This window comes from Centropristis striata, chromosome 19 (assembly GCF_030273125.1).
Source record: "Centropristis striata isolate RG_2023a ecotype Rhode Island chromosome 19, C.striata_1.0, whole genome shotgun sequence".
Lineage (NCBI taxonomy): Eukaryota > Metazoa > Chordata > Actinopteri > Perciformes > Serranidae > Centropristis > Centropristis striata.
Genome location: NC_081535.1, coordinates 23,968,261 through 23,995,949, shown reverse-complemented (window position 1 = coordinate 23,995,949; position 27,689 = coordinate 23,968,261). Strand labels below are relative to the sequence as shown.

The window sequence follows — 27,689 nt, the reverse complement described above, 5'->3', positions numbered from 1 at the left end:
GGATTCCCCCCGGCTTATTGCTGGGACATCTGCCGGAAGGAGGCCAGCCACAGTGGGGATGTACAGCCTCATCTCAGGTTCTGTGCAGCAGCATGAAGCCACAGGGCATGTCTGCACGCAACCGTCGACCAGGGCCTCAACAGTCTGTTCACAGGCTCGCACACACACCTTCTACTTATATCATGTCCTGATGATAACCCTTACTTCAACCTGACAGCAGCCTGAGTCTACCTTCAACATTCATTTTGTAGCCCTTTATTGGGCATTCACTGAAATACTTGGAAATTTCAACCCAACCAAGTGTTATTGGAGACATTTACTCGTGTGATTTTTTTTCAAAATGTTTAATTTTTATGTTGCAAATCAAGCTCAATTGAGCTATTATTATTATTAGTATTATTAGTAGTATTGTTGTTGTTGTTATCATTATTATTAGTAGTATTATGAGTATTATTATTATCATCATTATTATTTTACTGATTGGTCAGATGCCACGGTGTCAGTATCTGGGACGTAGCCTGATCGTCGCTGATTAGCTCAGAGAAATCCATGTGGTTCTACGACCTCACAGAGAGGCATGGAACCCCATTTTGGTCTGCTGAAGTTACCAAATAGGGTTCTTTGCCCGATGAATGGTTAACACGGTGTGGAAAAGCATGGCGGCAACCTCTACCTCTGTGATTTCCCCCACAGGTCACTCGAGATTGAATTTATCACTCATCACAATCTTTCATCCAGTGGCGGTTCTTCACAGGGACCTCAAGGGGCCACTGCCCCTGTGAAGAAGCCCTCGGCCCCTGCTGTGGCCCCTGTGTCAAATTAATAATAAAATGATCAATTTATAACGATGAACGACGGAGCAATTGTTACCTATTTTTTGTTCAAACAATATCTCATTGTACACAAAAGGAACCCAGAATGTGTACATTGTATAATAGTTTTATTGTGCAATAAAAGCTTGTATTATCTCTATAAAAAGATCATTCACACTGTACTGCACTTTCAAAATAAAAAAAGTAATTGTGCACAAAAATGAGAAATGTCATTGTCGTACAAAAATAACTGTTTTGTTGTTAAGTCTCATTGTTTCAACCAGTGTATTTGTATCTTCCAAATATACTTAAATTAGATTTTTAAATAAGCTAAAATAAAGGTTTTGAATGCTTAAATATCATCTTTACCGTTTTTTAATGTGCCCCCATGATTAAACACTGGCCCCTCCTTGGCCCCCACAGTAACAGTGGTCTAGAACTGCCACTGCTTTCATCCTATTTGTATTGGAACAGTGAATCAATCTTTATTTAACATAAAACACAGAACATAAAACTGCCTTCAAAAATAATGGAACTGGAATATACACAGGACAGACGTCCATCCTCAGATTGCTCTAGGTCTCTAGTTTGTGCTGTGATTATCCTAGAGGCCACAGAAACTTATTTTAGACAGTGAGCTCAAGTTTCAAGTAATGCTCTAACTGTATTGAAACGCTACTGTGGAGACTAACGTCATCACACATGAATAAGATTGGACTCATTGAAGTCACAAGTCTCAGCTTTCCAGACACACAGTTCTGAACTCTTTAAATTAATTTAATGGAATGGGTGTGGTCTGAGCAAGGGCCCAGAGAAGGGTTTAGGAAATGGGCCCGGCCTGTTTGGCATTGTGGCTTGTGTGTCCCATTGCAAGATGGTCCATGGTTCTTTTATTCACACTTAAACCCTCATATCCCTGTTAATTATCATCTATTTCCCTGAATTGTGAATACCCTGCAAAAAAGGTGTGTCTAAAAAAAAGATAAAAACACTAAAATCTGAGGGAAAATGATCTTTCTGCATGGACAGATCAGAACTGGACAAGATTTCTTAAATTAAGATTATTAAATCTAGAAATAAGCATGTTGAACACTTAAAATAATAAGTAAACTCTTAAAACAAGATAAATTAAAGCTGCAAGCAGCGATGAACTGGCCCGAGCAGAGTGCACTGACAATTATTTGTTTCTTACCAAGATAAAAAAAAAAATAGTGTTAGATAATTTATCTTGTTTTAAGAGTTAATTTCATATTTTATATTCATATTTTAGGCGTTCAACATGCTTATTTCTAGAGTTAACAATCTTAATCTAAGAAATCTTGTCAAGTGAAATTATCTGTCCATGCAGCAAGATCATGTCCCTCAGATTTATTGTATAAAGGAGAATCAGTCCTACGTGTGGCTTTATAAATCTGACAATGCGTATGCATTGTGTGCACAGTTTCAGTTGTAAATCTTCACAAAACACATTTCTGTGTTCTCTGAGAAGTTCAGAGTAAAGTTGCCATATATTTAGAACGATCTACCTGTCCTATTGTCTGATGTGCATTACTTTATTGCTCTGCTGAACTGGTATATCTTATTCAGACTGTTTGAGAATCTCTGGGTTTAGAGATGCAGCTGTGTGCTGTGCTTCATCAGGGGTGGAAAACTGAAACTAACTGAAACCACTGTGGGGACATTCTGTCCACAAAAATGTTATCTTCACTACCTCCAGTAAAGTGCAACACACAGCTTTTCAGTAGGAAACATCCTGGAGGAGACAGTCCCAAACCAAGCAGCAGGGTCTATACAGTCATGTGAAAAAATTAGGACACCCCATTAAATATTCAGTTCTTTATTAAGAAATGTTCACATACCCGTCTAATCTTCTCTAAGAAAGTGATTTAATTGCAGCTAAACAACAAAAATGAACCTTGATTTACTCATTAAACAAAAGATAACAACAAAAATGCATATTCTGAGGAAAAAGTTAGGACAGCCTACCCCCTAATAGCTAGTCTTACCCCCTTTGGCTGAAATAAGTTCAGTGAGACCAGTGGCGGTTCTAGACCAGTGTTCCTGTGGGGGCCAAGGAGGGGCGAGTGTTTAATCAGAGGGGCCCATTAAAAAACGGCAAAGATTATATTTAAGCATTCAAAACCTTTATTTTAGCTTATTTAAAAATTGAATTTAAGTATGTTTGGACGATACAAATACATTGGTTGAAACAATGAGGCTTGTTAACAATTACAATTATTTTTGTACGACAATGACATTTTATCATTTTTGTGCACAATTACTTTTTTTTATTTTTGAAGTGCAGAACAGTGAGAATGATCTTTTTTTATATTTACTAGAGCTGCAACAATTAATCGATTAATCAAACAATAATCAATTATTAAATTAATCGTCAACTATTTTGATAATCGAATAATTGGTTTGACCAGTTTTTTTTAAAGACAATGAGTCCAAATTCTCTGATTTCAGCTCAGCCAGACACCACAGGATTATTGACACCTCATGTCTACACTGCAAAAAGCCACCTCTCAGTGGTTCCCAAACTTTTCTGCTGGGCCCCACTTTTGTAAATAAAAAACTGTCACAGCCCCCCATCCATCTGCAAAGCAAAACGATTGTCTTGTATTTTGTCTTTAAGCTGCTCCTCTATGTCTTTTGCCATGTTATAAATGCGCCTTGTGACAGTATTGCCTGACAGCCAAATAGCCTTTAGTTTGCTGGCTGTTGCTTCATCAATCATAGTTGGAACCATATCAATAGCAGAAGATAGTATAATTCTTCTGCTACTGTGTGCGGCTTTTACACTGAGCAACTCTGTACGCTACTTTGTAGGAGGGGAGTTGAGCATTTACAGGCACAGAAGCTGCTTTAGTAAAGCAACTCTGTTGTGACAGTTGACTAGTTTCTGAAGAAATCAATGGGCTTGTCTTTGTGTCTTTGTGTTCAGGATGTGAAGTCTCCAAGTGGCGTCGTAACTCGTTTGGCTTCATACTGTCAGAAACTAATATTTTGAGACACACAACACACTGCAGTCTCTCTTCATTACCATCGTTGTCCTGGTGAAGCTGAGGGCCAGATATGCCTCGTCATATTTTCTTGTCTTTGTCTTGATAGTTGTGACATTTGATGTGGATTCATCTTCTGCTTGACGTTTACCTGGCTGTACTTACACAAACTTTTCCATGATTTGCTAGCTAGCAGTGAAGAAGAAAAATGCATCATTTATATTTAGCCTCACCACGCTCCCCCGTCACAACTCCGGACCCCCCTTAGGGGGTGTGTCCCCCAGTTTGAAAACCACTGAGTTAACCAATCAAATGTATAATTTCTAACAAACTTATGATGTACTACACACTGGGCCAATGTGTGAGTACAGCCAGACAGTGGTGAAGCACAGCAGGTGCAACAATTAATCGATTAATCAAACAATAATCGATTATTAAATTAATCGTCAACTATTTTGATAATCGAATAATTGGTTTGAGCAGTTTTTTTTTAAAGACAATGAGTCCAAATTCTCTGATTTCAGCTCTTCAATGTTAATATTTTTGGTTTCTTTGTTCCTTTATGACAATAAACTGAATGTCTCTTTGGTTTGGGGACAAAACAAGAGATTTGACGTCATCTTGTGGTTTGGGAAACACTGATTGATATTTTTCAACATTTTATTGACCAAACAACTAATCGATTAATCATTGAAATAATCGGCAGATTAATCGATAATTAAAATAATCGTTAGTTGCAGCCCTAATATTTACACAAGTTTTTATTGCACAAATAAAAATAAAATCTGGTGTCCAACTAATTCAATTTTGGACTCATCTGTCCCAGGAATATTATTTCAGAAGTCCGGGTCTTTGTCTATGTTCTCGCTGGCAAACTTCTTTCTGGCCTTTATGTTTTTCTTAGAGAGCAAAGGTTTCCTCCTTGCACACTTCCCATGAAAGCTAAACTTTTGTAGTCTCTTTCTGATTGTAGAGGCACTTTCACATCAACAGCAGCAAGAGCACATGTCACTCTCCTCCTCATCTCTCTGCACTGGCTCCCGTCACAGCCCGCATCAAATTCAAAGCCTTGTCTCTTGCCTACAAAAGAGTAACGGGCACAGCTCCTTCTTATCTGAACTCCATTGTTCAGGTCCACAAACCCTCCCATCCACTACGCTCCTCCAGTGAAAGACGTCTGGCTCCTCCACCACTGAAGGCCTCTGCGTCTCAAACCAGACTCTTCTCCTCTGTAGTGCCCCGGTGGTGGAACCAACTTCCAAACTCCATCCGTTCCACTGAGTCCTTCTCAATCTTTAAGAAGAGACTGAAGACCAACTCTTTATTGAATACCTTCACTCTTGATCTACACTGACGACTACGACAAGTATCGCACTGACCGCTCTTGCGACCTATAAAGCACTTGTGTCCTAATGGACTCAAACTGAACCCACTGCACTTAGTCTATACGTTTCTTGACTTCATCCTTGCTTGTGTTGTATTACTCTCATTTGTACATCACTTTGGATGAAAGCGTCTGCTAAATGACATTGTAGAATTGTAGACCTGGGCATGTTGGCAGTTGTTTTGAATGTCCTCCACTTATAGACTATTTTCCGGACAGTGGAATGGCTGATGTCAAATTCTTTTGAGATCATTTTAAATCCCTTACCAGACTCACTAGATGCTACAATCTTCTGTCTGAAGGCCTCAGACAGCTCTTTTGATCTCACCATGGTCTTCACTCTCACTTCAACAGTCAGGAGCACACCAAACTAAATGTCTGAGGTTTAAATAGGGTAAGCCTCCTTCAAAATGCTGAGTAACGATGTTCTAATCATGTGCACCTGATTTGATACACCTGTGTGTGATTTTAGCCATTTAAAGTGGGAATAAATGTGGGGATGTCCTAATTTGTTCCTCACCAGAAATTTCTTTTTTTTTAAATTATATTTTACAGTTTTTAAAAAGTATTTTCTTCAGTTTAAATTGTTTAGCTATCTTGCTTGAATATCTCAGTATTGTTGAAATTGATATTGAATATTCATATGTCCAAATATGTGAAGAAAAAAAACACTTTTTTCATAGGGTGTCCTAATTTTTTCATGACTGTAAGTGAGTGGGACAGAGAGACACAGAGGACAGACGTCACACTGCAGTCCAAACTTTTTACAAATTAAAATAAGGAGAACAGAAGCCTATGGACTGTTAGGAATTGCTCAAACAAGCAAATGTGGCTCCAAGACATCTGTCAAAATATCAGATTATTATTTATTTCACCTTTTGGTTTATCTTATTCTCTCGCTAATGTGCGGCTGTATTAGAGCAGATTCTGCTGATTAATCCTTACTTCAGCCCTGTCATGTGGGGTGGCCAAAATATTAGAACCGCCTCTCAGTCCAGTTCAACACTACAACAACACTACTTCAGTCAATCAAGAGACCCAATCTTTGTAATACCAGAATTTATTGCAGAGCTGTTGCATCAAAGCCACATATTTCCCTTTTTTCTATTTATTTTAATTGTTTCTGCTGTAGTATATTTTATGTTACAAGTGGTATATTTATGTTACTTTTAATGTAAGTCTTCTTGTGTAAAAGGCCCCAGTCTGACCTTTTGTTGAGAACAGAACTGTAACAACCAGTTTAAACCAGAATAATGAATTGTAAGATCTAGGATTTGTCAGACAGGAGAGGCGTTTGGAAGCAGAGATACGTATAAATAGTATAGGTTGAATTCCTTTTAAGGTTAAAAAGTAGACTTAGCAGCATGCACGTTCCCGTAAAAAACGTGCCCATGCGTTGGGTATGGGCTGGAACATTTGAATTAAATGATCTGACAAAGACAGAAAAATCCAGAGAGGACAAGGGCTTCATTGGACTTGGGGACACCTTTTTTCAGCAGTAAAATTGACAAAGTACTCCTTTGCTGTACCTAGGTACCTAAAGAAAACTAAAAGGAACTTTGACTTGATCTTTAATGCATTTTCTCACTCAAGAGAGGTAGTAAATTTACACTGGGGCGGCTGTGGCCCAGTTGGTAGAGTGGTCACATACTGATCGGATGGTTGGTGGTTCGATCCCTGACCATGGCAGCCTACATGTCGAAGTATCCTTGAGCAAGATACTGAACCCAAAATGGCTCCTGATGCTGCATTCATCGGTGTGTGAATGAATTCCCAATGGTGGCAGGTAGCACCGTTTAGGATAGCCTCTGCCACCAGTATGAATGTGTGTGTGAACAGGTGAATGAGCGCAGTCTGTAGTGTAAAGAGCTTTGAGTGGTCGCAAAGCGACTAGAAAATCGCTATATAAGTGCAGGTCCATTTACCATTTACCACGCTGCATTTATTGTCTGTATAAATGTAATTGTCCAAGTGTACCTAATGAAGTGTCGGGTGAGAGGGTATATCTGCTGTATGTCTCTTGCCGCTAAGTCTTCTTCCAGTTTAATGGCAGATTGTTAGCATTGCAGCCATTGTCCCAGCCATGTGCTCTCTAGTGATTCTTCACATTATGTGAAATACTTTCAAACATTCAAAATGAATCAAATGTATTCACATAAAATAAAATAAAATCTCTCTGTGCACTGGACTTTGTGTTTGATTTTGACTTTCTTTGCCTTACACATTTGTAATCAGAAAAGTCAGTAAACATCCAATTATTTAAGTAAGAAAGACAGTAAAAAATGGAGACCATATGAGTTTAAGTTCATGTGGCTTTAGTTGTGAGAAGGGTCAGCATTACACAGAGTGGTTAGTGCTGGTGTGTGTGAGATGTGTGTGTTCTGGTTTGAGCTGGACGATGCTCATGTGAGCTGGTGAAAGACACATTTTTTGTGTTGGACATTTTTAATCACTGAATTGTCTCTTGTGGTTTTCAGAGGACTGTACTTTTTGTAACCTACAATAGTATTTGATATTATATTCTATGATAGTCGTCATCTCTTTGTTATTGTTTTTGACATGATATTAGGGGGAACCAAGTGTTTGCACTCTGAGCTAAAATACATTTCTGGTCTTCTGATTTAAATTTCAGAACTGTTTGAATAATCAAAATCAATACTCAAAAAAGTCTTGATTATTACACCTCCACATTTTATTTCTTGAATGTCCCTGCAGAGCGATGCATGCTCAGCTTTCATTTTCCAAGGCTTCTGCCTATACTGGAGCTAACTGAGCTTACTGCATGTGAGGGAAGTCTCAACATGATGCATCTCAGCCAGACACCACAGGATTATTGACACCTCATGTCTACACTGCAAAAAGCCACCTCTCAGTGGTTCCCAAACTTTTCTGCTGGGCCCCACTTGTAAATAAAAAACTGTCACGGCCCCCCATCCATCTGCAAAGCAAAACGATTGTCTTGTATTTTGTCTTTAAGCTGCTCCTCTATGTCTTTTGCCATGTTATAAATGTGCCTTGTGACAGTATTGTCTGACAGCAAAATAGCCTTTAGTTTGCTGGCTGTTGCTTCATCAATCATAGTTGGAACCATATCAATAGCAGAAGATAGTATAATTCTTCTGCTACTGTGTGCGGCTTTTACACTGAGCAACTCTGTACGCTACTTTGTAGGAGGGGAGTTGAGCATTTACAGGCACAGACGCTGCTTTAGTAAAGCAACTCTGTTGTGCACGACAGTTGACTAGTTTCTGAAGAAATCAATGGGCTTGTCTTCGTGTCTTTGTGTTCAGGATGTGAAGTCTCCAAGTGGCGTCGTAACTCGTTTGGCTTCATACTGTCAGAAACTAATATTTTGAGACACACAACACACTGCAGTCTCTCTTCATTACCATCGTTGTCCTGGTGAAGCTGAGGGCCAGATATGCCTTGTCATATTTTCTTGTCTTTGTTTTAATAGTTGTGACATTTGATGTGGATTCATCTTCTGTTTGACGTTTACCTGGCTGTACTTACACAAACTTTTCCATGATTTGCTAGCTAGCAGTGAAGAAGAAAAATGCATCATTTATATTTAGCCTCACCACGCCCCCCCATCACAACTCCGGGCCCCCCTTAGGGGGTGTGTCCCCCAGTTTGAAAACCACTGAGTTAACCAATCATATGTATAATTTCTAACAAACTTATGATGTACTACACACTGGGCCAATGTGTGAGTACAGCCAGACAGTGGTGAAGCACAGCAGACTGAAAACCTCTACAAAGAAGAACATTCAGTATCAGTATACTTCTTTAATTAACTAAAATTATATTTCCTTATTTTGAGTTTAAGAGATATACCTCATAAAATTATACTCAAGAATAAATGGCTTAAATGAACAAGTATACAGAAAAGTATATTTAGATTATAGCCTACAGAAAGGTTAGGTGCAGACTATTTAAGTGTGTGCCTTTTTAATTGAATGGTTTAATACAGTTTTGCTGTTAATTGCAGCCCCAATTCATCAAGAATTTTCTTTATTTTTTTTGGATTCTTCAATTACTTTCAAGGCATACCATATTTACCCCCCCCTTACAAATTATGATTTTGTAATAAATACCATTTTCACATATCTCAGCTGAGATAATACTCCAGTACTTACAAACATGTTGGAGTGGAATAGAGAGGAGTAAACCTGATTTACACACTACACAGTTTTACTAACCGACACAGATAAAATAAATATTTGGCATTTTTCTCTTTCTATTTAAGCCTTTATAAGTGATATAGGAAAAGGAGAAAGTCTTTTTATGTGATACATACATCATTGGTTAAGTGCTTTGTTAGGTTCACTTTAAGAAAAGCATGCTTGCAGTATAAAAACTATTAAACAAGTAGTTTACTGAAAGTATACTTTAAAGTGTAAATGAAACTAAAAGATTGCTTTAAAGTTTTTGAACGTTTTTAACTGGCCAGCCAAATGGGTTATAGGTAGATAAGTGATACAACTCTTATCTCGACATGTATTGATGATGTCATTTTTATGCTCAAAAATCATGATTTACTTGACCTTTGACCCCAAAAATGTAGTTACTGCATTGCTGTAAAAGATTCTAACAGTAATGCAGAAACAGTGTAATAACTACAATGTTGTTGTCTTCTTTCAGCTTTTATATTTAGTTTTCAGTGAATAAACATTTCCAAATTGATTTTGTTTAAGTGTATTTAAAAGTGTTTAACAACTCTATTCAAAGATGTACGAATTTTAGACTTATTAAAAAGAAATGTTATATTTTAGTCCTAATATAATTTTATCTCACTTTTTTACTTAATCACCAGCTAGATAATAATTTCTTATATATTTTTTTAACTTTTATGTTTAAAAAAGTGTATATACATATCCAAAACGGACCGTGGCAAGTGCAATTACTGCTTGGTTTTGAGTGCCAAGTATACTTGGGAAATATGGCTTTGAGTTCCTTAAAGCCACTATTTCTACACAGGTTGCATTTCACCATAGCATGTTCACATTATTCTGATGGAATAGGCATCGGCTTATAGAAAAATATAACAATTCTGTTTAGATTTAGGCAATGCATGTTTGTTTTTTTTAGCCAATTTGTCTTGGGTCACAGTGTCTTTTTATTGTTGCTACCATGGAGAGGAAGAGGTGTCAGAACACCATACACACACAGTGGCACTAAGGCTCCAATCCAAAATCCCACCTTCTTGATCTTATTAATCAAGCAAAAGAAAACACGTTTTATGATTTCATGTTATTCAGCTATGTGAGCACAGTGGTACATTTCTACCAAATTAAAACACCAATAAATTGTCTGATACATCATTTATGTGGAGCATTCACAGAAATGTCAATGGCTCTGGACTGGTTCATTAGTCAGGGAGGTTAGTGACCAGCTGTCATTCATAATGCAAAGGGCAATAACCACTGGAGGTCATTTGAACTGCTGTTTTAAGTTAGTTATACAAGTTTTTAGTATTGTAAATTGTATAGTATTGTATAGTATTATCAGTGGCCAATGATTGGTTACTTTTCTTCCAGGCATTCGACGCTCCCAGCAAGCGCTTTACACTGAGCATTCAAGTCACCTGCAAACACACGAGCCAGGAACAACTCAAGTGTCCTGCGGTCAATCACAAGTCCTCTGGGTAGTGTACAGCTTGATGTGTTGACGTGTACAGTTTGACCCAGATATATGTTGGAAGCAGTGGAGTAGTGGGAGAGCAGAAGGCAGAACTCTGGGATTATTTGTGGAAGGAGTGTGGCTTCACTCTCCCTTGAAGTGAGGACGCCTCTTCTCCTTGAATGCAGTCAAACCCTCCAACCGATCTTTAGTTGGGATCACCTTAAAATCAACAGCAATGTGTCAGTACCAAAGTAACATGCAGGTCGTTTTCTAAAGCCTACCTTCGTAAATTAATTTCCTGAGGCAGAGGCTGCACTCACTTAATATTAATGAGGGGAGAATAAATATAAAAAGTACCTCTCAGTACAATACATACCGTATTTCCTCAATTTAAAGCCGGGCCCCTATTACTGACCGGCCTCAATTAGTAACCGGGTGTAAAAACAATTTTTAGTAAATAAAAGCCGGCCTCTTTTATAAGCCGGGTGTCTTACCGGTGTTATGTCAAAGTCTCCCGCTGTCCTAGTCATTCTCTGTAAAGTCGAGCCATTTACGCACGTTCTTCTGAGCTTTTTAGTAGTTTAGACATTTTAAATCCTGCTTAAAATGAACATTCAGCGTGCTGTTCATTGTTTGTTTACATCTGAGTACTTCCAATATGGCTGACATCCAGGTAACTGGCTACAATTCGCTGTGTAAAACACTCTAAAAAGTGCCAGTCAGAGCTGCTCTGATTTTCTTTTTTTAATAAAATCCTCCTTCAAATAACAGCCTGCCCCTATTATTAGCCGGGTCCCAAAGTGATTTTTCATTAATAGAAGCCCTGGCTACTATTTGAGGAAATACGGTATACATAATGGAAGTCAACAACAAAACAAATTGCAGCCTGTTAGCTGAGAATTCAAATCAACCCCTCTCTAAAATGTGGACATTAGCACTATGGAGGACCACACTACATTTTGGGTTTGTTCTCATGCATGTGCACATGGGTGACCGAGTCCTGCCAAGGGTCTGACATGACTTAATTTCTACACACCTCATGCTGCTAAAGGAGCACGTTAGTAAGGCAGCAGCAGCCTCAGTCCTTCATGTGTGTCTCCATAAGATGCATTTAGGCACAGTATTTAGTGGACAGAGAATATATCAGAGAATATGAATGATATTACAAAATTCTTTCTTTCACTCATGGTTAGTGGTTGGGTGAAGCCATTTATTGTCAAACAACTGTGTTTACTCTTTTTAAATCATAATGACAACAGAAAGCATGCTACCTGCAACTAGGGTTGTGGTGAACAAATCTGAAACTACTGCAAACAGTCCACAAATCAAGCAAGCTGAATATCTGGAAATTGAGCTACAGCCAATGAGATCACAAGACAAAGGTTGACAGAAAACACACTACATTTCATTGTTATACAGCCTGTGGAGGATCACCTTTAACAATAGGAACTTTACTGTATGTATTGCATTTACAAGTGTGCAAAGTTGTTGTTACATCTAGAACAGTGGTTCCCAACCTTTTTCTTATGGGACCCACATTTTTACCATTGTAAACTTTGGCGACCCCCCCCATAGTTCATTGCTTCAATGAAGCTGAACTCAATGTGACTTTCATGGTACCCTCTCTTTTTCTTTTTGAGATATTCAGCATTTTTGTCTCCCTGACACTTCGCCATTTTTCCATTAGCTGTGTTTCTGTTGTTAGGCGAGGTTACCGCTAGGTGAGGTTACCTCTAGGTGAGGTTACCACTAGGTGAGGTTACCACTAGGTGAGGTTACCGCTAGGTGAGGTTACCACTAGGTGAGGTTATTACTAGGTGAGGTTATTGCTAGGTGAGGTTACCTCTGTGTATACTGCAGGAGGTATTCTCTTATTCTCGCAATATGGCCTTTATTTTTAAACTTTTCTATAGTGATTTTTCTATCTAAATAAATGAATAAACGTTTAATGTAGCCCTTATTTATTTGTTTTTGTCCCACTAATGAATGAAATGCTGACTCATCTATATTTAACACATTAGATTTATTACATCCATTAAAATAAAGAGGGCTTCGCGACCGCCCATGGATCTTAAGCGCCCCCTTGTTGAGAACCACTGATCTCGAGGACACTATTTATCGTAAATGACATGGATCACACCAGCGGACAATTCCACCCCTCACCTCAACAGATTCCTTCACCCACTCCTGCCAGCAGGGGACCTGAAACTGACTAGCTAACATCACCCTAATGTATTTTCCCTCTACCTGCTTCCACACTTCCCTCCTCCCTTGTTGGAAATTCACACTGTCTGTATCTCATTAGCTAAAATCAAACATTGTTGTGCTCTATAGCCCACCAGGAGAAATTTGACATTCTGTCTAACATCCCTAAAGATGCCCCACCGCTTATAATAATGACTTACTTTAACATCCACACGGAGAAGTTAACTGTCTTAGTACCATTACTATATTCTCTCCCTCTCCACCCCCCCACCCCGCTCACAAAGCTGGAAACCAACTCAACTTGACATTAACCACGAACTGCTCTGACACTAACTGCTTTGCCTCGTGTCTCAGACCACTTCTTCATATCCCGCTCTCCCCTGCTCTCAAAATCTAAAGCCTATCACACATACTGTCTCAGACTATGTGTTCCTCCAGTTAAAAGTCAGACCTCAAGGGCCACACTTACAGCTCAACCTGCAGAGGCTCTCTGTCTAAACCATTTCGTCCCACTACTGGGGTCCCTCAGGGTTCTATTCAGGGTCCCTTCCTGTTTCCTGTTTACACTATGTCCCTTGGCTCTGTTGTCCACTCACATGGCTTTTCCTAAAACACAGATGGCAGAATTAATCTGTACTTGTCTGGCTGACATCTCTCAGAGGATGACTACACACCACCTGAAGCTAAACGAAGACTGAGCTGCTCTTCCATCCAGGGAAAGCATCTCCCGCTGATGACCCCTCCATAACCATTAAGAAATTTCAAGCAGCATATTAGCTGATTGTATCTGAATTTGAAGGCACTTATGTAAGCTGCCTTGGATAAAAGTATCAGCCAAATAAATTATATGTCAGTCAGAGTAACCTGAAATATCAGTGGTCTTTCCATTCTACTGACATCATAAATGCAGCACACATCCAACTTTATGAATAATTCATACTGCAGGGTAAATAATTGTGAATAAAAATGGTTAATTAATTACTCACCTGGGCATAGCATGCTTCTTCAATTGCCAGACCTGTAGATAAATCCACCTGAAAGAGAATGGGGCATCTCACATGACTCAGTACTTACTCTACTTAACACCAATAACATTTTTTCTCTCTTTCTTCAATATATGTAAGTTTGAACATTAAATATGTTGCTTTACTTGTACAGTTTTCAATTGAATACAAAAATGATTGAACAAATGATTGCACTCTGTTTTATTTATGTTTCAGACTGTCTCAACTTTTTGGGAATCTGGGTTGTACATACTGCATGCAGTTTATTACATACGTAAGTGCTGTGGTTGCAACCTCATTGGACAAAGAGCTGCAGTTCATGTGTTCTAAGATCCTTTAGTGCTGCTGAACCTTCTGGATGGGCTGTACATGATGTTTTAAGGAGGAGCCAAACCAATTGTAAAAAAGCAGAAAAGTAGTCTGTGTCCTCTGAGACTTACCTCTATCCCCTGGTTGATCGCCAGTTTTGCCATCCTTATTGCAATTGGACCCTGTGGAGCCAAAAATCAAAGAGTGACCTTTATATAAAGTTACAAGGTTTCATAAATTGCTGTGTGATACAAATCACTCATGTGATTTATTTTCAATTAGTACAATACTATGATTCAATTATTCTGTGTCTAAAATGAATTAAAGTGTTTTTTCCAGTCACGACACTCATCACCAAATAACTTATCTTTTTTTCCTCAGTATAATTTTATAAATTATAAACATTCAACAGTGGGTGATTAGTTCAATAATTCTTACTGTGAGAGTAAAGACACTCAAATACTGGCATCATGTCAAAAAGAAACACTAAATGACAAAAACAAATAATCAGCAATGCTCCATCATAAGGCTCTGTCCTGTTGCTTGCTCTCAGTGATACAGAGCAGCACAGCAGACTGACTGAAGACACACTGTCGCAGGGCATCAAGCTTTAATATCACATTTACTTCTTATGATTATCATATCTGCAGTGATAAACACTGGGAATCTGAATCTGTCTGGACGCTGTGGGAGAAGGACTAGCCTTCCAGTCTCTTTCTGTTTTGTTCTCCCAACACATATGGGTGATGCCTTCCTAAATTAAACATTTGAATTGTGTCCACAGGTGTACCGACAATGTGGCCCTGCATTTAGACACAAATCATTGTCCATAGAGCAGCAACCTGTGGGAGCATCCACACTGAGAGGTGCCAGAGCCCACAGCCATAGAGGATGCCATCACAGAGACCACCACTACCCGGGTAGACCGGGGCGGACTCCACACATGGTGCAGAGCCGCCTAGTCCCCCGGGCCCAGGGAATCTCCAAGACCACATCCCCACGGGCAGACCCAACACCCCCCCCCCAGTGCCGAGACCTAAAAGACTAAAAGACAACAGGACAGGATAAAAACTAAAAGACTAAAAGACAACAGGACAGGATAAAAACTAAAATACAACGGGAAAGAAAATATAAACAATGTGATGAACAACTAGATAGGTAAATAGATAGCTAAATAGTAAAATAATCAGTTAAAAGCTAGACCAAACAGGTCTAGCATCATTTCTTCCATAAAAAAGGCCTGCTTGCCAGTGAAATGGTCTTGTTACCTGAGGGTTGATCTCGCGGGAAAGCTCCAGAGCCCGCAGGTAGGCTGCATCTCCAGTCTTATTTTGCTCCACAGAATGATTGGCAAGACCCAGGCGACACGCCTCTGTCCCATCCACCACCCGGGCAGCAAAAATTAGCTCCTTAGCAAGAGAGACACCAATCGCCCTGGGAAGACGCTGTGTCCCACCTGCACACAAGTAACAATTAATGAGAAACATGAAGACAGCCTTGACCAAAGACACTGAACAGACTGGCCCAGGTGTAAGGTGACTAGGGTTGAGTAATGAACTCTACGTTTATGTGTACTTACTACTGAGTTCAGATTCATGTTAAATCAAACAGTACCCAATTTTGGTACCTGAGAGTAGTGCTGCACAATTAATCTAATTTTAATCGTGATCACGATTTTGGCCGCCACGATTAAATTAAGCTGATCGTCGGCAATATTTCCATTTTAAAATGCGGCTCTCCTGCATATCTAATCAAGCACTTTCTACACCAGTAGTCCACCAACCACCAGGGGGCGAACGCATAGTTAAGGTTTCATGTACAACAACACGCGCCATTTGTAAAAGCCGGCGAAGCAGTTTTGTCAACTTAGCAACTTTGTTGCTATATTTAGCGACTTTTCAGACCCCCTTAGCAACAATTTTTCCAAAAAAGTGGCTGGCAACAAATCCAGCGACTTTTTCTGCTGTTATTGGAGACTCGTTCTTACTCTTCTTAACAAGGCTCGTTAAGAAGAGTAAGAACGAGTCGAAGCGGCACAGTCCTCCTGCAGCAGTCTCTCCCAGCTGCAGAGCCAGAGGGGATGTTAACCCCTTAGCGTCCAGTCTGCAAATTGCTAATAGGCTAACAGTTAGCTCTGTAGCAGTACAGTGTGTATGTGCTGCTGCTGCAGGAGGTGTTCACTTAGCGATCTCTGTTTGTTTACAACAAGCACCAGACACTCTGTACACATATAGATGTTTTCCCTATCATGATGAATAATTGTGATTACAATATTGATCAAAAACAATCGTGATTATCATTTTGGCCATAATCGTGCAGCCCTACCTGGTACCCCATACTCCCACAGTACCCCCACAGGAATGCCCGTGGGACACAGTCACAAGCCTTCTCCAAGTCCACAAAATCCATGTAGACTGGATGAGCAAACTCCCATGTCCCTCCAGCAGTCTCAGGTAAAAACAAAAAGGTAAAAAGCTGGTCAACTGTTCCACGGCCAGGCAGGAAATCGCATTGTTCCTCCTGAATCTGAGGTTCGACAACCAGTCGGAGCCTCCTAATTTCCTTCATTATCAATTAATACAGAAAATATTATGCTGGAATTTTTCCCTTTTGTACGGGACATTGAAATCTTCCAGGACATGTAGAATGGCACTAATTCTTTGAAACTGGGATTTTTAAAGAAGTTAAATAAATATCTTAAAGAAAATATGACACTCAGGATGCCTGTCCTATTTGTTATCCATTCTGTCACACACAGCATAGTACGGTACAGTAATTCAACCGAGGACACCTCTGTTTAGGCTTGGAACTGCCAATATCTATCTACTCTGGATGCAGCTCTCAAGGTAACTTGCTCTGCAATAAAATGTACATGTGTGGAGACAACAAAGATTTACACGAGAAATGATGAAAGAAAAAGATTCCAGCCTTACCTGCTCCAGGAATAATCGCAAGTTTGGTCTCAACTAGTCCCATTTTCGCAGTATCAGCTAGAGGGATCAAAGAGCAGTATGATTACTTACACATGAATACTACTTCTACAATTGATACTTATATATATCACAAACAAATATTAGCTTAATGCATTAATTTACTAAAATAATTATTATTTTGATGATTATAAATTATTATATCCGCTTCAATGACAGTGAAACACAACTGCTATAGAACTGTGAAGTTCACTTTCTATATGGGCCAAAATAATATAGAATAAGGTTCATTTCTACTGGACTAGTCAATCATAAACACCTGTGTAGCCTCTTTGTTTCTGTAACACAGAAATGTACACATTCACTTTCCTCAGTTCTAATTATGATGCCTGCATTTGAATATATGCTGACACTGACACCAGAGCTCTTTTTGCATACATTTGCCTTTCACATTGAATTCAAATGTATTCCAAAGCAATTAATTTGAACTGTAGGTTAACTAGTTAGGTGATACATGAGTTCAAAATGTAATAACAGAATTCAATCAAAGAGTTCAATGTGATATGGACAACTCCTTCAGAAAGTCTTCAAAGTTAATATTTTAAATAAAAGGTCAACAACTGAGTAGAGAAATAAATCACTAGTTCACTAGTAATTCTAGTTCTAGTGATCACTAGAAGACAACATGTGCGTTGCTGCTTCTGATGTGAATAACAAAGACAAACAAGATGTTTTAGGACACACAAGCTATTTTGATCAGAGGGGTGTTCCATCAAAGTTGCTAAATAAACCGCGGCTTCTTTGAAAAAGCCTGTTTAGGATGAACACCAACTTTAACTTGAGGCTAAAGCCGTTCCACTAACACAGCTCAACGTGTCTAGTCAACGCTAACTCAACCCAGACTAGACAAGACGACATTGTGCGCCAGCGCGGAGTATATAAGCAGCCCGTAATAATCGATCGTGGAACAGCCAATAAGATGTCGCAAACAGTGGTGAAAATCAGCGCTGAAGGAACTTTATGAAGAATATCAAGTGACCGTTACAAAACAAGGTGAAAAACAGCTGATATTTCCCCGGCGGCCGAGCAAACGATGCTGTTGGAGCTTTATGAAAAATATAAAGTGACGGTCACAATAACAGACACTACTGCTCCATTAACAGAGCCAGGGAGATGGCATGGCAAAAAATTGCTGACTGATACAATGCACGAGTCATTCAATCCTACTTATTGTGTTATTTGTAGTTGTTAATAAATTAACAATAAGATCACTAGATACAATAAGACTGGTTGTATTATCAGTAGGTTGGATAATAACAGCTGTATGTTTACAGTTATACTGTAGGCTAATTTAGTGAAGAACTTGGTGAAGTAACCCTGTCCTATATTAATTATTCTGTTACATCTCAGGAGAAATCTGAACAGCCAAAAAAGGACTTGGACAAGTGAAAACGTAATAATGTTTGGGCTGTATCTTCATTCTTCAGATTGTGTATAATAACCATGCACCTTGCTGCAGGACACAGCTGGAACAAATACTGCAGCAAGCAATGATGAAATTGAGAAATTAAATAATTATTGGCAACTACATAATCAGCTAAGCTACTCTTTGACACGTTTTCTTTTACAGGATGTCAGCTCAATCTACAAGCATCATATGCTTATGGGAACTGAAAACCAAGAACTCCATATGGAGACAAAAAGCTAAAAATGGAATAATTCAATTGGACATAAAGAAACTAGAGAATGATGTAAGTATACATTTTACCACAGCAGAAGGTCCTGGGTTAGATTGGATATAATGTTTTATTTTTAGTCTCAACAGCTAAAACAAAATGAATAAATAAAGGACTGCTACAAAACTTTTACACACTTTTCTTAAATTATACATGTTTAGCTTTCAAATAAAAAGGGTTCACTCCAAACCAAAAGTTGCTGGAATTAAACAACAGATTGACTGAAATAGGTATATAAATTCACGCCTCGTCACATTGTGAGAAAAAAAGGTTTAAACCAGACTGTAACACAAAAAACTGAGTCTAAACTTTCCGCACAGACATGACAAAAGTGACGCGCGTGCAAACAAAAACGTGGCGGAACGTGGGATTTTACGGAGCCCCCCAGGGGACACGGGGAAAAAAAAAGATGGGTGAAAAAAAAAAAAAGATGGGTGAAAAAAAAAAAAGACGGACTTTTGCGAGATCCCGAGATACTTTTGCGAGATCCCGAGATACTTTTGCGAGATCCCGAGATACTTTTGCGAGATCCCGAGATACTTTTGCGAGATCCCGAGATACTTTTGCGAGATCCTGAGATACTTTTGCGAGATCCCGAGATACTGACGAAAGAAGAGGAGCAATGGAGGAGGACTTGGAGAGCTTTTTGACTTCAAGATCGGTCCCAAAAGAGGACATAACTCGCATGAAGAGAGACAAGGTGAGCATAGTAATAGGCTAATATTATATAAATATTTATTCATATTCATTAAAAATGTATTAATCAATGTAGCAACGCAGACCCCGAGTCAGTGACAGCTAGGGCTAATGTTTAAGATAATGCTCGCGCTCATTACTTCCCTGCTCTAACCAGTATGTATATTGTATATACAGTCTATGACAGACTGTATATAAAAACGCTCTAATGTTAGTCCTACCACCACAACGTTGTGTCGTTAGGCGTTTCATTTTACTTTGCTTTATGTAGAGCTACGCGTGCATACTGTATCCATAGTAACCATGCACGCCATGGCAAGTTGTGCATACGAGGCTGGTACAATGAAATACAACAAAACTGTATTGTGACCACCAGGTTTATCCCTTGAATACAAATACGAAAAAGAAAATAATGCGTGTAGTGTGTCACGTTTTGTGGTGCCTTAAACAGATTTTGCAGGTTTTGCAGGTTTAGCTTTGCATAGTATATATTTTACCGTCGCTTATTTTTATTAATGACCGATTGTTTGTTAGACCTAAACAAAACCAAAAAATACATCAACACATTTCTGCAGCAGGACCAAGCACCGCACCATTGGCGACAGAGCCTTCTCCACTGCTGCCCCAACCCTCTGGAACTCCCTCCCTATTCACATCCGCAATTCCGACTCCCTCCACGCCTTCAAAAACCAACTCAAAACCCAACTCAAAACCCACCTTTTCAAAATAGCTTACAATACCTGAACTCATAATCTCTCATCTCTGTTTAGTTATTTTCCTCTGTATTTTGTGTTTGTGTGTGTCTAATTTCCTGTCATGTAAAGCGTCTTTGAGTACCTTTAAAAGCGCTATAAATTAAATGTATTATTAATAGTATTGAGCTGTTTATAGGCCCCAGATTTGGACTCTCCTCGAGCCACGAGGTTCTGGTCTTGGAGCAGACACTTGACCATTGTGCTAAAGCCCTGATCTGGACATTGTCCTGAGTTCATATGAGAAAATCACTTAAGTCTTACAGGCAATTCTGATGTCACAAGCAAGTGCCATTTCCAGGCCTCCGCCTAAGGCAGCTCCATCAATTGCAGCAATTGTTGGTACCGGCAGATTACCTGGAAAAGAAAACACAAGGTGCTCATCAATGTACACATCAAACCAACTACGTCAGACAACTACAAACCCATTCTTATACATTTTTTTTCACTTCAGAGTTATTATTTAGGAAAGAATCACAGCGAAAAATATATACCGGCACATTGCGATGGCAATTAATGTGTCCATCCAATGTTAATTTAAACACTGGATGGACATCTTGAGTTTGTCTGAGTTTTGTTTATTCAATTTGTCCAAATATACTGAAGCAAAGATATATTATACCCCCCCTTTTTTTCTTTGCTGATCCAAAAAATAATCTGATGCGTGAATCAAAACCGTCTTACTGTTCTTAACTGAACCATGACTTTAGTGATCCGTTGCACCCCTAGTCCTCGTACAGGTCCCTGTGTGAAATAAAGAACTAGTAGTCGTACAGGTTCCTGTGTGAAATAAAGAACTAGTACTCATACAGGTTCCTGTGTGAAATAAAGGACTTGTACTCGTACAGATCCCTGTGTGAAATAAAGGACTAGTACTCGTACAGGTCCCTGTGTGAAATAAAGGACTAGTACTCGTACAGGTCCCTGTGTGAAATAAAGGACTAGTATTCGTACAGGTCCCTGTGTGAAATAAAGGACTAGTACTCGTACAGGTCCCTGTGTGAAATAAAGGACTAGTACTCGTACAGGTTCCTGTGTAAAATCAGTAAGTAAGTCAATGAATCTACTAGGGATGACGCCCATCGATCGGCAACTGATCGGATTGGCCCGATATCATAGCGATCGAAAAATCAGATCAAAGGTTGAAATAACCGATCCGGGGCATTCCCTGTGGCACACCTGGTAAAGTGCATACCATAGAGGCATTGTCCTCTTAAGCGGGCGGCCCGGGTTCGAATCCGACTCGGAGCCATTTCCCGCATGTCTTCCCCTCTGTCTCCCCCTCTGTCTCCCCCTTCACTCTGTCCTATCAATAAAGCCCGAAAATGGCCAAAAAATATCTTTAAAATCACCAATCCGATTGCATTATACATGTGCTTTGCAAGTATTTGTTATGGTGTGATATAAATTCCGGATCCAAAGGTGGTGGTAGTGCGCCGAAACACTGCCGCTTTAAAACGAAGAAGAAGTGTTGTGGTCACGCAGCCTGTCTGCCATATGGAACTTTATCTAAGTGAGTGAGTCCGATGTCACACACGCTAGAAAGCAATTTATGCAAGCGTTTAGTGCCTCGTGTCCTCGTGGGGGAAACATTAATTGTCAGTTGCCTGTGTGCCATTTGTATTTTTTTCAGTTATTTTCTTGACTCTTTCAGACACTGTTTAAGCCACAGGCTATTTACTTGAAGTGTTGTTTGTTTACATGATCCTCAAGGCCGAAGAGAAATGTTAGTGTGAGAGTGAGCAATAATAATATGTTACACTGTACTGTGTAACAATGTGCAATAATGCCACAGACTGGCATTTTTGAGTTGGTTTAGCCTGTTAAATAGGCTCAGTTTTTATTTGAATTTTATTTGATACGATATATGCAACAATACAGCCATTTAAAATGGATAGTATCAATAAATGAGTGAACTTTCAACATGAAGCTCTTGCCTGTTCTTGACTGCCCTATAGAGGCCATGTTGGCATATTGTTTTCCACAGTACCACTGCTGCTATGAATGAATATTAAAGTTACTGCTATGCAATAAATAAAGGTCAATCTAGGTAATCTAGTAGTATCTAGTAAATAAATGATTACAAGGTTAACATAAATGAAAGACTATAGGCCTGTGCATGACTGGATGAATTGATGGGGGGAAAACAAGAGTAAAATATAAATATTAATATCGTCACACATGATCGATCGGCTCTGATCAGTAATCGGATCTGTGAGGCTTTAGGTGATCGGTATCGGTTCCAAAAAACCTGATCGGCCCATCTCTAGAATCTCCAATGAATTGATAACAGTGATTTTTCTATCTTTACCCAGCTCTGTGATGAGTGCTCTTGCTTTGGACACAAACGGTCCCACTTCACTCTGGTGCATCTTGGCCCTCTCCTTCAGGTCTGCACCTGCACAAAAGGATCATGGACATCAAACCAGAGTGCAGTGTCACTCCCATAAGAACCCATGGTGACACCCGTGTAACAAACACTTTCAATCTTCTAGAATCTCCCATATTCAGCTTTATGCTTCACCTAAACTCATTAAATCCCAAACGACGTATACTCAACACCCTGGTGTGGTATTTATGTGACTGTGACAAGAAGTGACTTCTCCAAAATGTGGCTGTGACTGGAAACAGAAATGTGAAAAAGTAGCTAATTTCAAAAAGCTTATTTTTTGTTACTAGGCTAAGTTTAAACCAATTTAACAATTCTAATCCGTTAATAGGATGTCCTGTATTGCATTTAACTTGTTCTGACCATATTTCCTGAACAAATTAAAGTCACAATTTTGATATATGTTATGGAGATGCAAAGAAAAAGCAAATGGTTATTTGTTTTTGTTTATTATTGATGTATTATTATTTTGTTACTTAAAAACAAATCTGAAAAATAATTTGTTGTTAAACAGCACTATTAATGTCACAATTTTGACAAATGTTGTGGAGATGCAAAGAAAAAGGTAAATCTGTGTTTCTTTAAGCAGAAAATACGTCTAGTTTTTTTTATTTATTTTAAAATAAGAAATATCATAAACATAAATACCATAAACGCCCAATGTAACATTCACATCACATCACAGATCTTTGACATTTAGGTGTAGAGTTTTTTAAAAACATCATAAATGTGTTCTATGTGGTTCACTTGTTCTGTTGTACATCCCCCATAATTTTAAGGATAACTGGGTCTGGGTTCTTATGGGATATTCCTAAACTTGACAGTCAAGGTTTCTGAATATAAAGTTCAATATAGAGTTGTCTCTACTGGATCCATAACTGCTCAGCAAACCAGAGTCAAGATATTAATATGAAATAGTATGCACAAATATGTGCATCAAGATTGTATTGTCAAAATGTGTACAACTGAAGACAAGAAGTGAAATGGAAAGAAATGCTGATAATGCAATAAACAGAGAGAGCTACCTGCACAAAAGATCCCAGGAACCAAACTGCATAAAATGACACTACGCACTTTGTTATTCTTCTTGATATCCTCCACAGCCTCAGACATCTGAAAGACATCATTTAAAAGCATTTAAAAATTAAATTTCTCAAAATGTTTTAGTGAAAGGTAATACTCACTGTATCAGCAAACAAAAATAAAGAACAGATGTAATTCTAAGACAAACTCACAGAGGATACAAGACCAGAAAAACAGAAGTGTACAGATAGAGTGTAAAGATGGAGGCAGATTAGAGGTACAGGAACATCAGTGTTTTTTAAAGACCTATGCATGACTTTGTTTCCATACACAGCAAGGTTATTATAGTTAATGAAAACTTACGAAATAACGAAAACTAGAATTGGAAATACATTTTCGTTAACTGAAATAAAAATAAAAACTGAGTTTTTTAAAAACCGATAACTAACTGAAACTGTATTTTTTGGTTACAAAACTAACTAAAATTATAGTGAAAATGTCCTTAGTTTTCGCCTTTGTCAACTTTTTTCATATGTAAACCTTTTCGGTTGATAAAAAAATCTATTTAATCTATCTGGTTTTATGACTTAATAAACTTATTCCCCACCCCAACAAATACCCCATTACAAAAAAACTAAAACTAACACTAAAACTAATAAAAACTAAGCATTTTCCCAAAAATAAAAATTAATTAATAAAAAAAACACACCATAAAAAATAATTAAAACTAACTGAATTTAAAAATAAAAAAATCACAACGAAACTAAAACTAAAACTAATGAAAAAAACAAAACTATTATAACCTTGATACACAGTCATCATAGTTAAGCTGGAATGAGGCTTCTCTGAGTGTACTGATGAACGTCTCTGCAATCGCACACAGAGATGGGTTTTATGAGTAAAAAATAACACAACATTTCACACACATATAAAAGAAACGCATTAGTCTGTGTGCTGCCCAGAGGAGCAGAATTCCAACTACACCCAGTGTTATTGGCTTAGTCATCTTTGTCAAATAGGTGTGTTCAAATAAAAACAAGGTAAACAGCAATACATACCATTTTGACCAGATTTTTACTTATGGCATTTTTTGCTTTTGGTCGATTTATCCCAACAACAACAATACCTGAAAGACAGAGTTACATCACGCTGGTTAATAACGGCACACAGATGGACATGAGGAGCAGCACAATAGACATCACATAACATTATGGTATCATAAAACACCAAACATCTTCCATAGAGATGAACGTCATGAAACTGAAATGTTGGGTCCCAAACAACAACAATAGACATGTATACAAGATGCACTATATAGTAATATCATACTGTTTGGGCAGTGAGTGTAGCAGCACAATCACATCAAGCACCTTTAGTGTGAACACTGACTGTAGCATGGATCTGGGACACAGCTAACGTCATAAGGCAGGGCTGCACAATCAATTGAATTTTAATTGTTATCACGATTTTGGCCGCCATGATTAAATTAACCTGATCGTCTGCGATATTTCCATTTTAAAATGCGGCTCTGGTTGCCGATTGGATAGAACGCTAAGCAGGATGTGACGAGGTACTCGACGGCAAAACATTAGCGCCATTTGTAAAAGCCAGCGAAGCGGTGTTGCCAACTTAACGACTTTGTTGCTATATTTAGCGACTTTTCAGACCCCCATAGCAACTATTTTTCAAAAAAGCGACTGGCGACAAATCCAGTGACTTTTTCTGGTATTATTGGAGACTTTTGGAAACTCTTGCAGCAGTCTCTCCCATCTGTCTGCAAATTGCTAATAGGCTAACAGTTAGCTCTGTAGCAGTACAGTGTGTATGTGGAGGTGTTTACTTAGCGATCTCTGTTTGTTTATAACAAGCACCAGACACTCTGTATACACACTAAAAACTGTTCCTATTGCTTGTTGAAAAGTAGTGCAATGAAAATTACAGTTGTTTTCCCTAACATGATGAATAATCGTGTTTAATAATCTTGATTACAATATAGTGATCAAAATGATCGTGATTACCATTTTGGCCATAATCGTGCAGCCCTAATTTTTAGTTTTATATATTTATACAGACAAAAACGACAAATTTTTCAGGATTTTGTAAAATTGTCAAGAATATCATTAATGCAAAAATACCCTGAAATATCGTGATGCTAAAAGGGTTTTTTGAGGAGTTTTTCCCTTGCCGCTGCAAGGGTCTAAGGACAGAGGGTATCGTACCATGTACAGTCTGTGAGGCCCTTTGAGGAAAATCTGTGATTTTGGGCTATATATATAAAACTGATTTGATTTGATGATCTCTGAAATATTGTGATAATGTTTTAGGGCCATATCGCCCACCCCTACTTTCACGTGATAAGGTGACGTCTAGGCGTGTGTTCGACTTTGATGGTGGGCGGGGCTTCCTCTATGTGTGATCGCGATGACTGTATTTACACCGTTTCAGTCGGTTGTTATCGTTGGGATGCTAATGGGGCTGGCGCTGCGACAAACACGACACTTCTTCCATTGAAAAAGTTACATTTGAATTGACAGTGGTTCTGGTTTTCAGTAGACTTACCGGCGTCTTCTCCGTCCAGGTATCTGACTCGCAGGTCCTCCTTCGAGTCCGAGCTGTAGTGTCGAGTCAGTGCTCCGAAACTGTTGACATGAGAAGAAAGCGACAGTTTACCGCAGACAGCATAGTGTCTGGAGCAGGAGAAGGCCACCGCTAGCTTACACACACTGTCCCGGCTTGTCGCCTGGCCGCGGAAGGCTTGCAGCAGGGCTCTGTGTCCCACTAGGACCGCCATGCTGAGGAGCTGCAGTGTTATTTGACTTTCAACTTTGAACCCGGTGGCGTCTTGACGTCACCAAGCAGTCTGTATGGTAGATGCTGCATTCAGGTCCCGTCCGACCTTACGAGTTGTTCGCTGTGCCCTCGAGCTTTGAGTCACATGCTTTTTTTCTTCTATTTAACCCTTTGATGCAAACCATGGGTCTAAAGTCACCCAACTAATGCTCCCTATACACCAGAAGACAGGGTCACTATTTACAAGAATACAACTAGATTCTTTTAGCATTTTTTTACCTACCATGCATTTTTTCCCCTCATCAACTTACAAATGGAGGAGAAGCAGCTTTTTTTATCCAGCTACTCTAGTGTGTGCAGTGGTTTGTGTTGGAAAAAAACAAACAAAAACAATAAAAAGAAGAATAGACGCCACAAAATGCCCCCTCACAAAGCTGAAAAGGGGTTTGTTTTTCTGACATGAAAAGTTGACTATTTTACTGTAAACAAAATAGATATAAGGAAGAATAAAGGAAAGGAACATTTATAAATGAATTCATGATATACATTTATGCCCTATTTAATTATGTGTTTAATTAAATAGCTATATTTATCAGCTCTTTCAACTTTCATTTAGTTGATCATACATTAATTACCGATTATGTATTACTTATTTATGTATAGGCCTACATTTATTTTTACATTTTAACTGGGTCTCCTTACTGTTCTCTTTACTAAGAAACAGCGCCCCCAAATTCCCGCTTGTGGCCGTAAATATATGACATCACTATATTTTTTATTGAGGACTGAGCTTACTAACATTATTGTGATGTTCCTTTTTCCTGTGGAAGTGGTTTTACTGGCCGGTCTGGAACCGGGGACCTTTCCCCCGCTCAACTATTGGTTGGTCATTGTGTTACATCACTGAGACTTGAGATAATATCAAACATGTTTGATATGATCCAAACCCAAGACTAGGAAAAGACTGATATGAAACAGAGCAGATTACTACCTCAAACTTAACCATGGAGATGACGGGAGCGCCGTGAC

General features: G+C 38.8%; 1 protein-coding gene across 1 annotated transcript; it reads right to left on the bottom strand.

The window, feature by feature from the left end:
- Positions 1-10,426: 10,426 nt before the first annotated feature.
- On the bottom strand, positions 10,427-26,710 carry auh (AU RNA binding protein/enoyl-CoA hydratase). The gene is made up of 10 exons (XM_059358325.1): positions 26,430-26,710; positions 24,929-24,996; positions 23,873-23,960; positions 22,770-22,856; positions 20,723-20,815; positions 17,278-17,334; positions 15,613-15,800; positions 14,476-14,526; positions 14,018-14,065; positions 10,427-11,045 (listed from the first exon to the last, which is right to left on the bottom strand). Exons 1-10 carry the CDS (start codon positions 26,659-26,661, stop codon positions 10,968-10,970), a joined length of 990 nt encoding a protein of 329 aa, XP_059214308.1. The 5' UTR covers positions 26,662-26,710; the 3' UTR covers positions 10,427-10,967.
- Between the last annotated feature and the right edge of the window lie 979 nt (positions 26,711-27,689).

Coding starts and splice junctions, on each gene's coding strand:
- auh (XM_059358325.1), bottom strand. CDS start 26,661: ATGGCGGTCCTAGTGGGACACAGAGCCCTGCTGCAAGCCTTCCGCGGC. Junction 22,857..23,872: donor TCCTGGGATCTTTTGTGCAG/GTAGCTCTCTCT, acceptor CCTTTTGTGCAG/GTGCAGACCTGAAGGAGAGG. Junction 14,527..15,612: donor CCCGCGAGATCAACCCTCAG/GTAACAAGACCA, acceptor TTGGCTCCACAG/GGTCCAATTGCAATAAGGAT.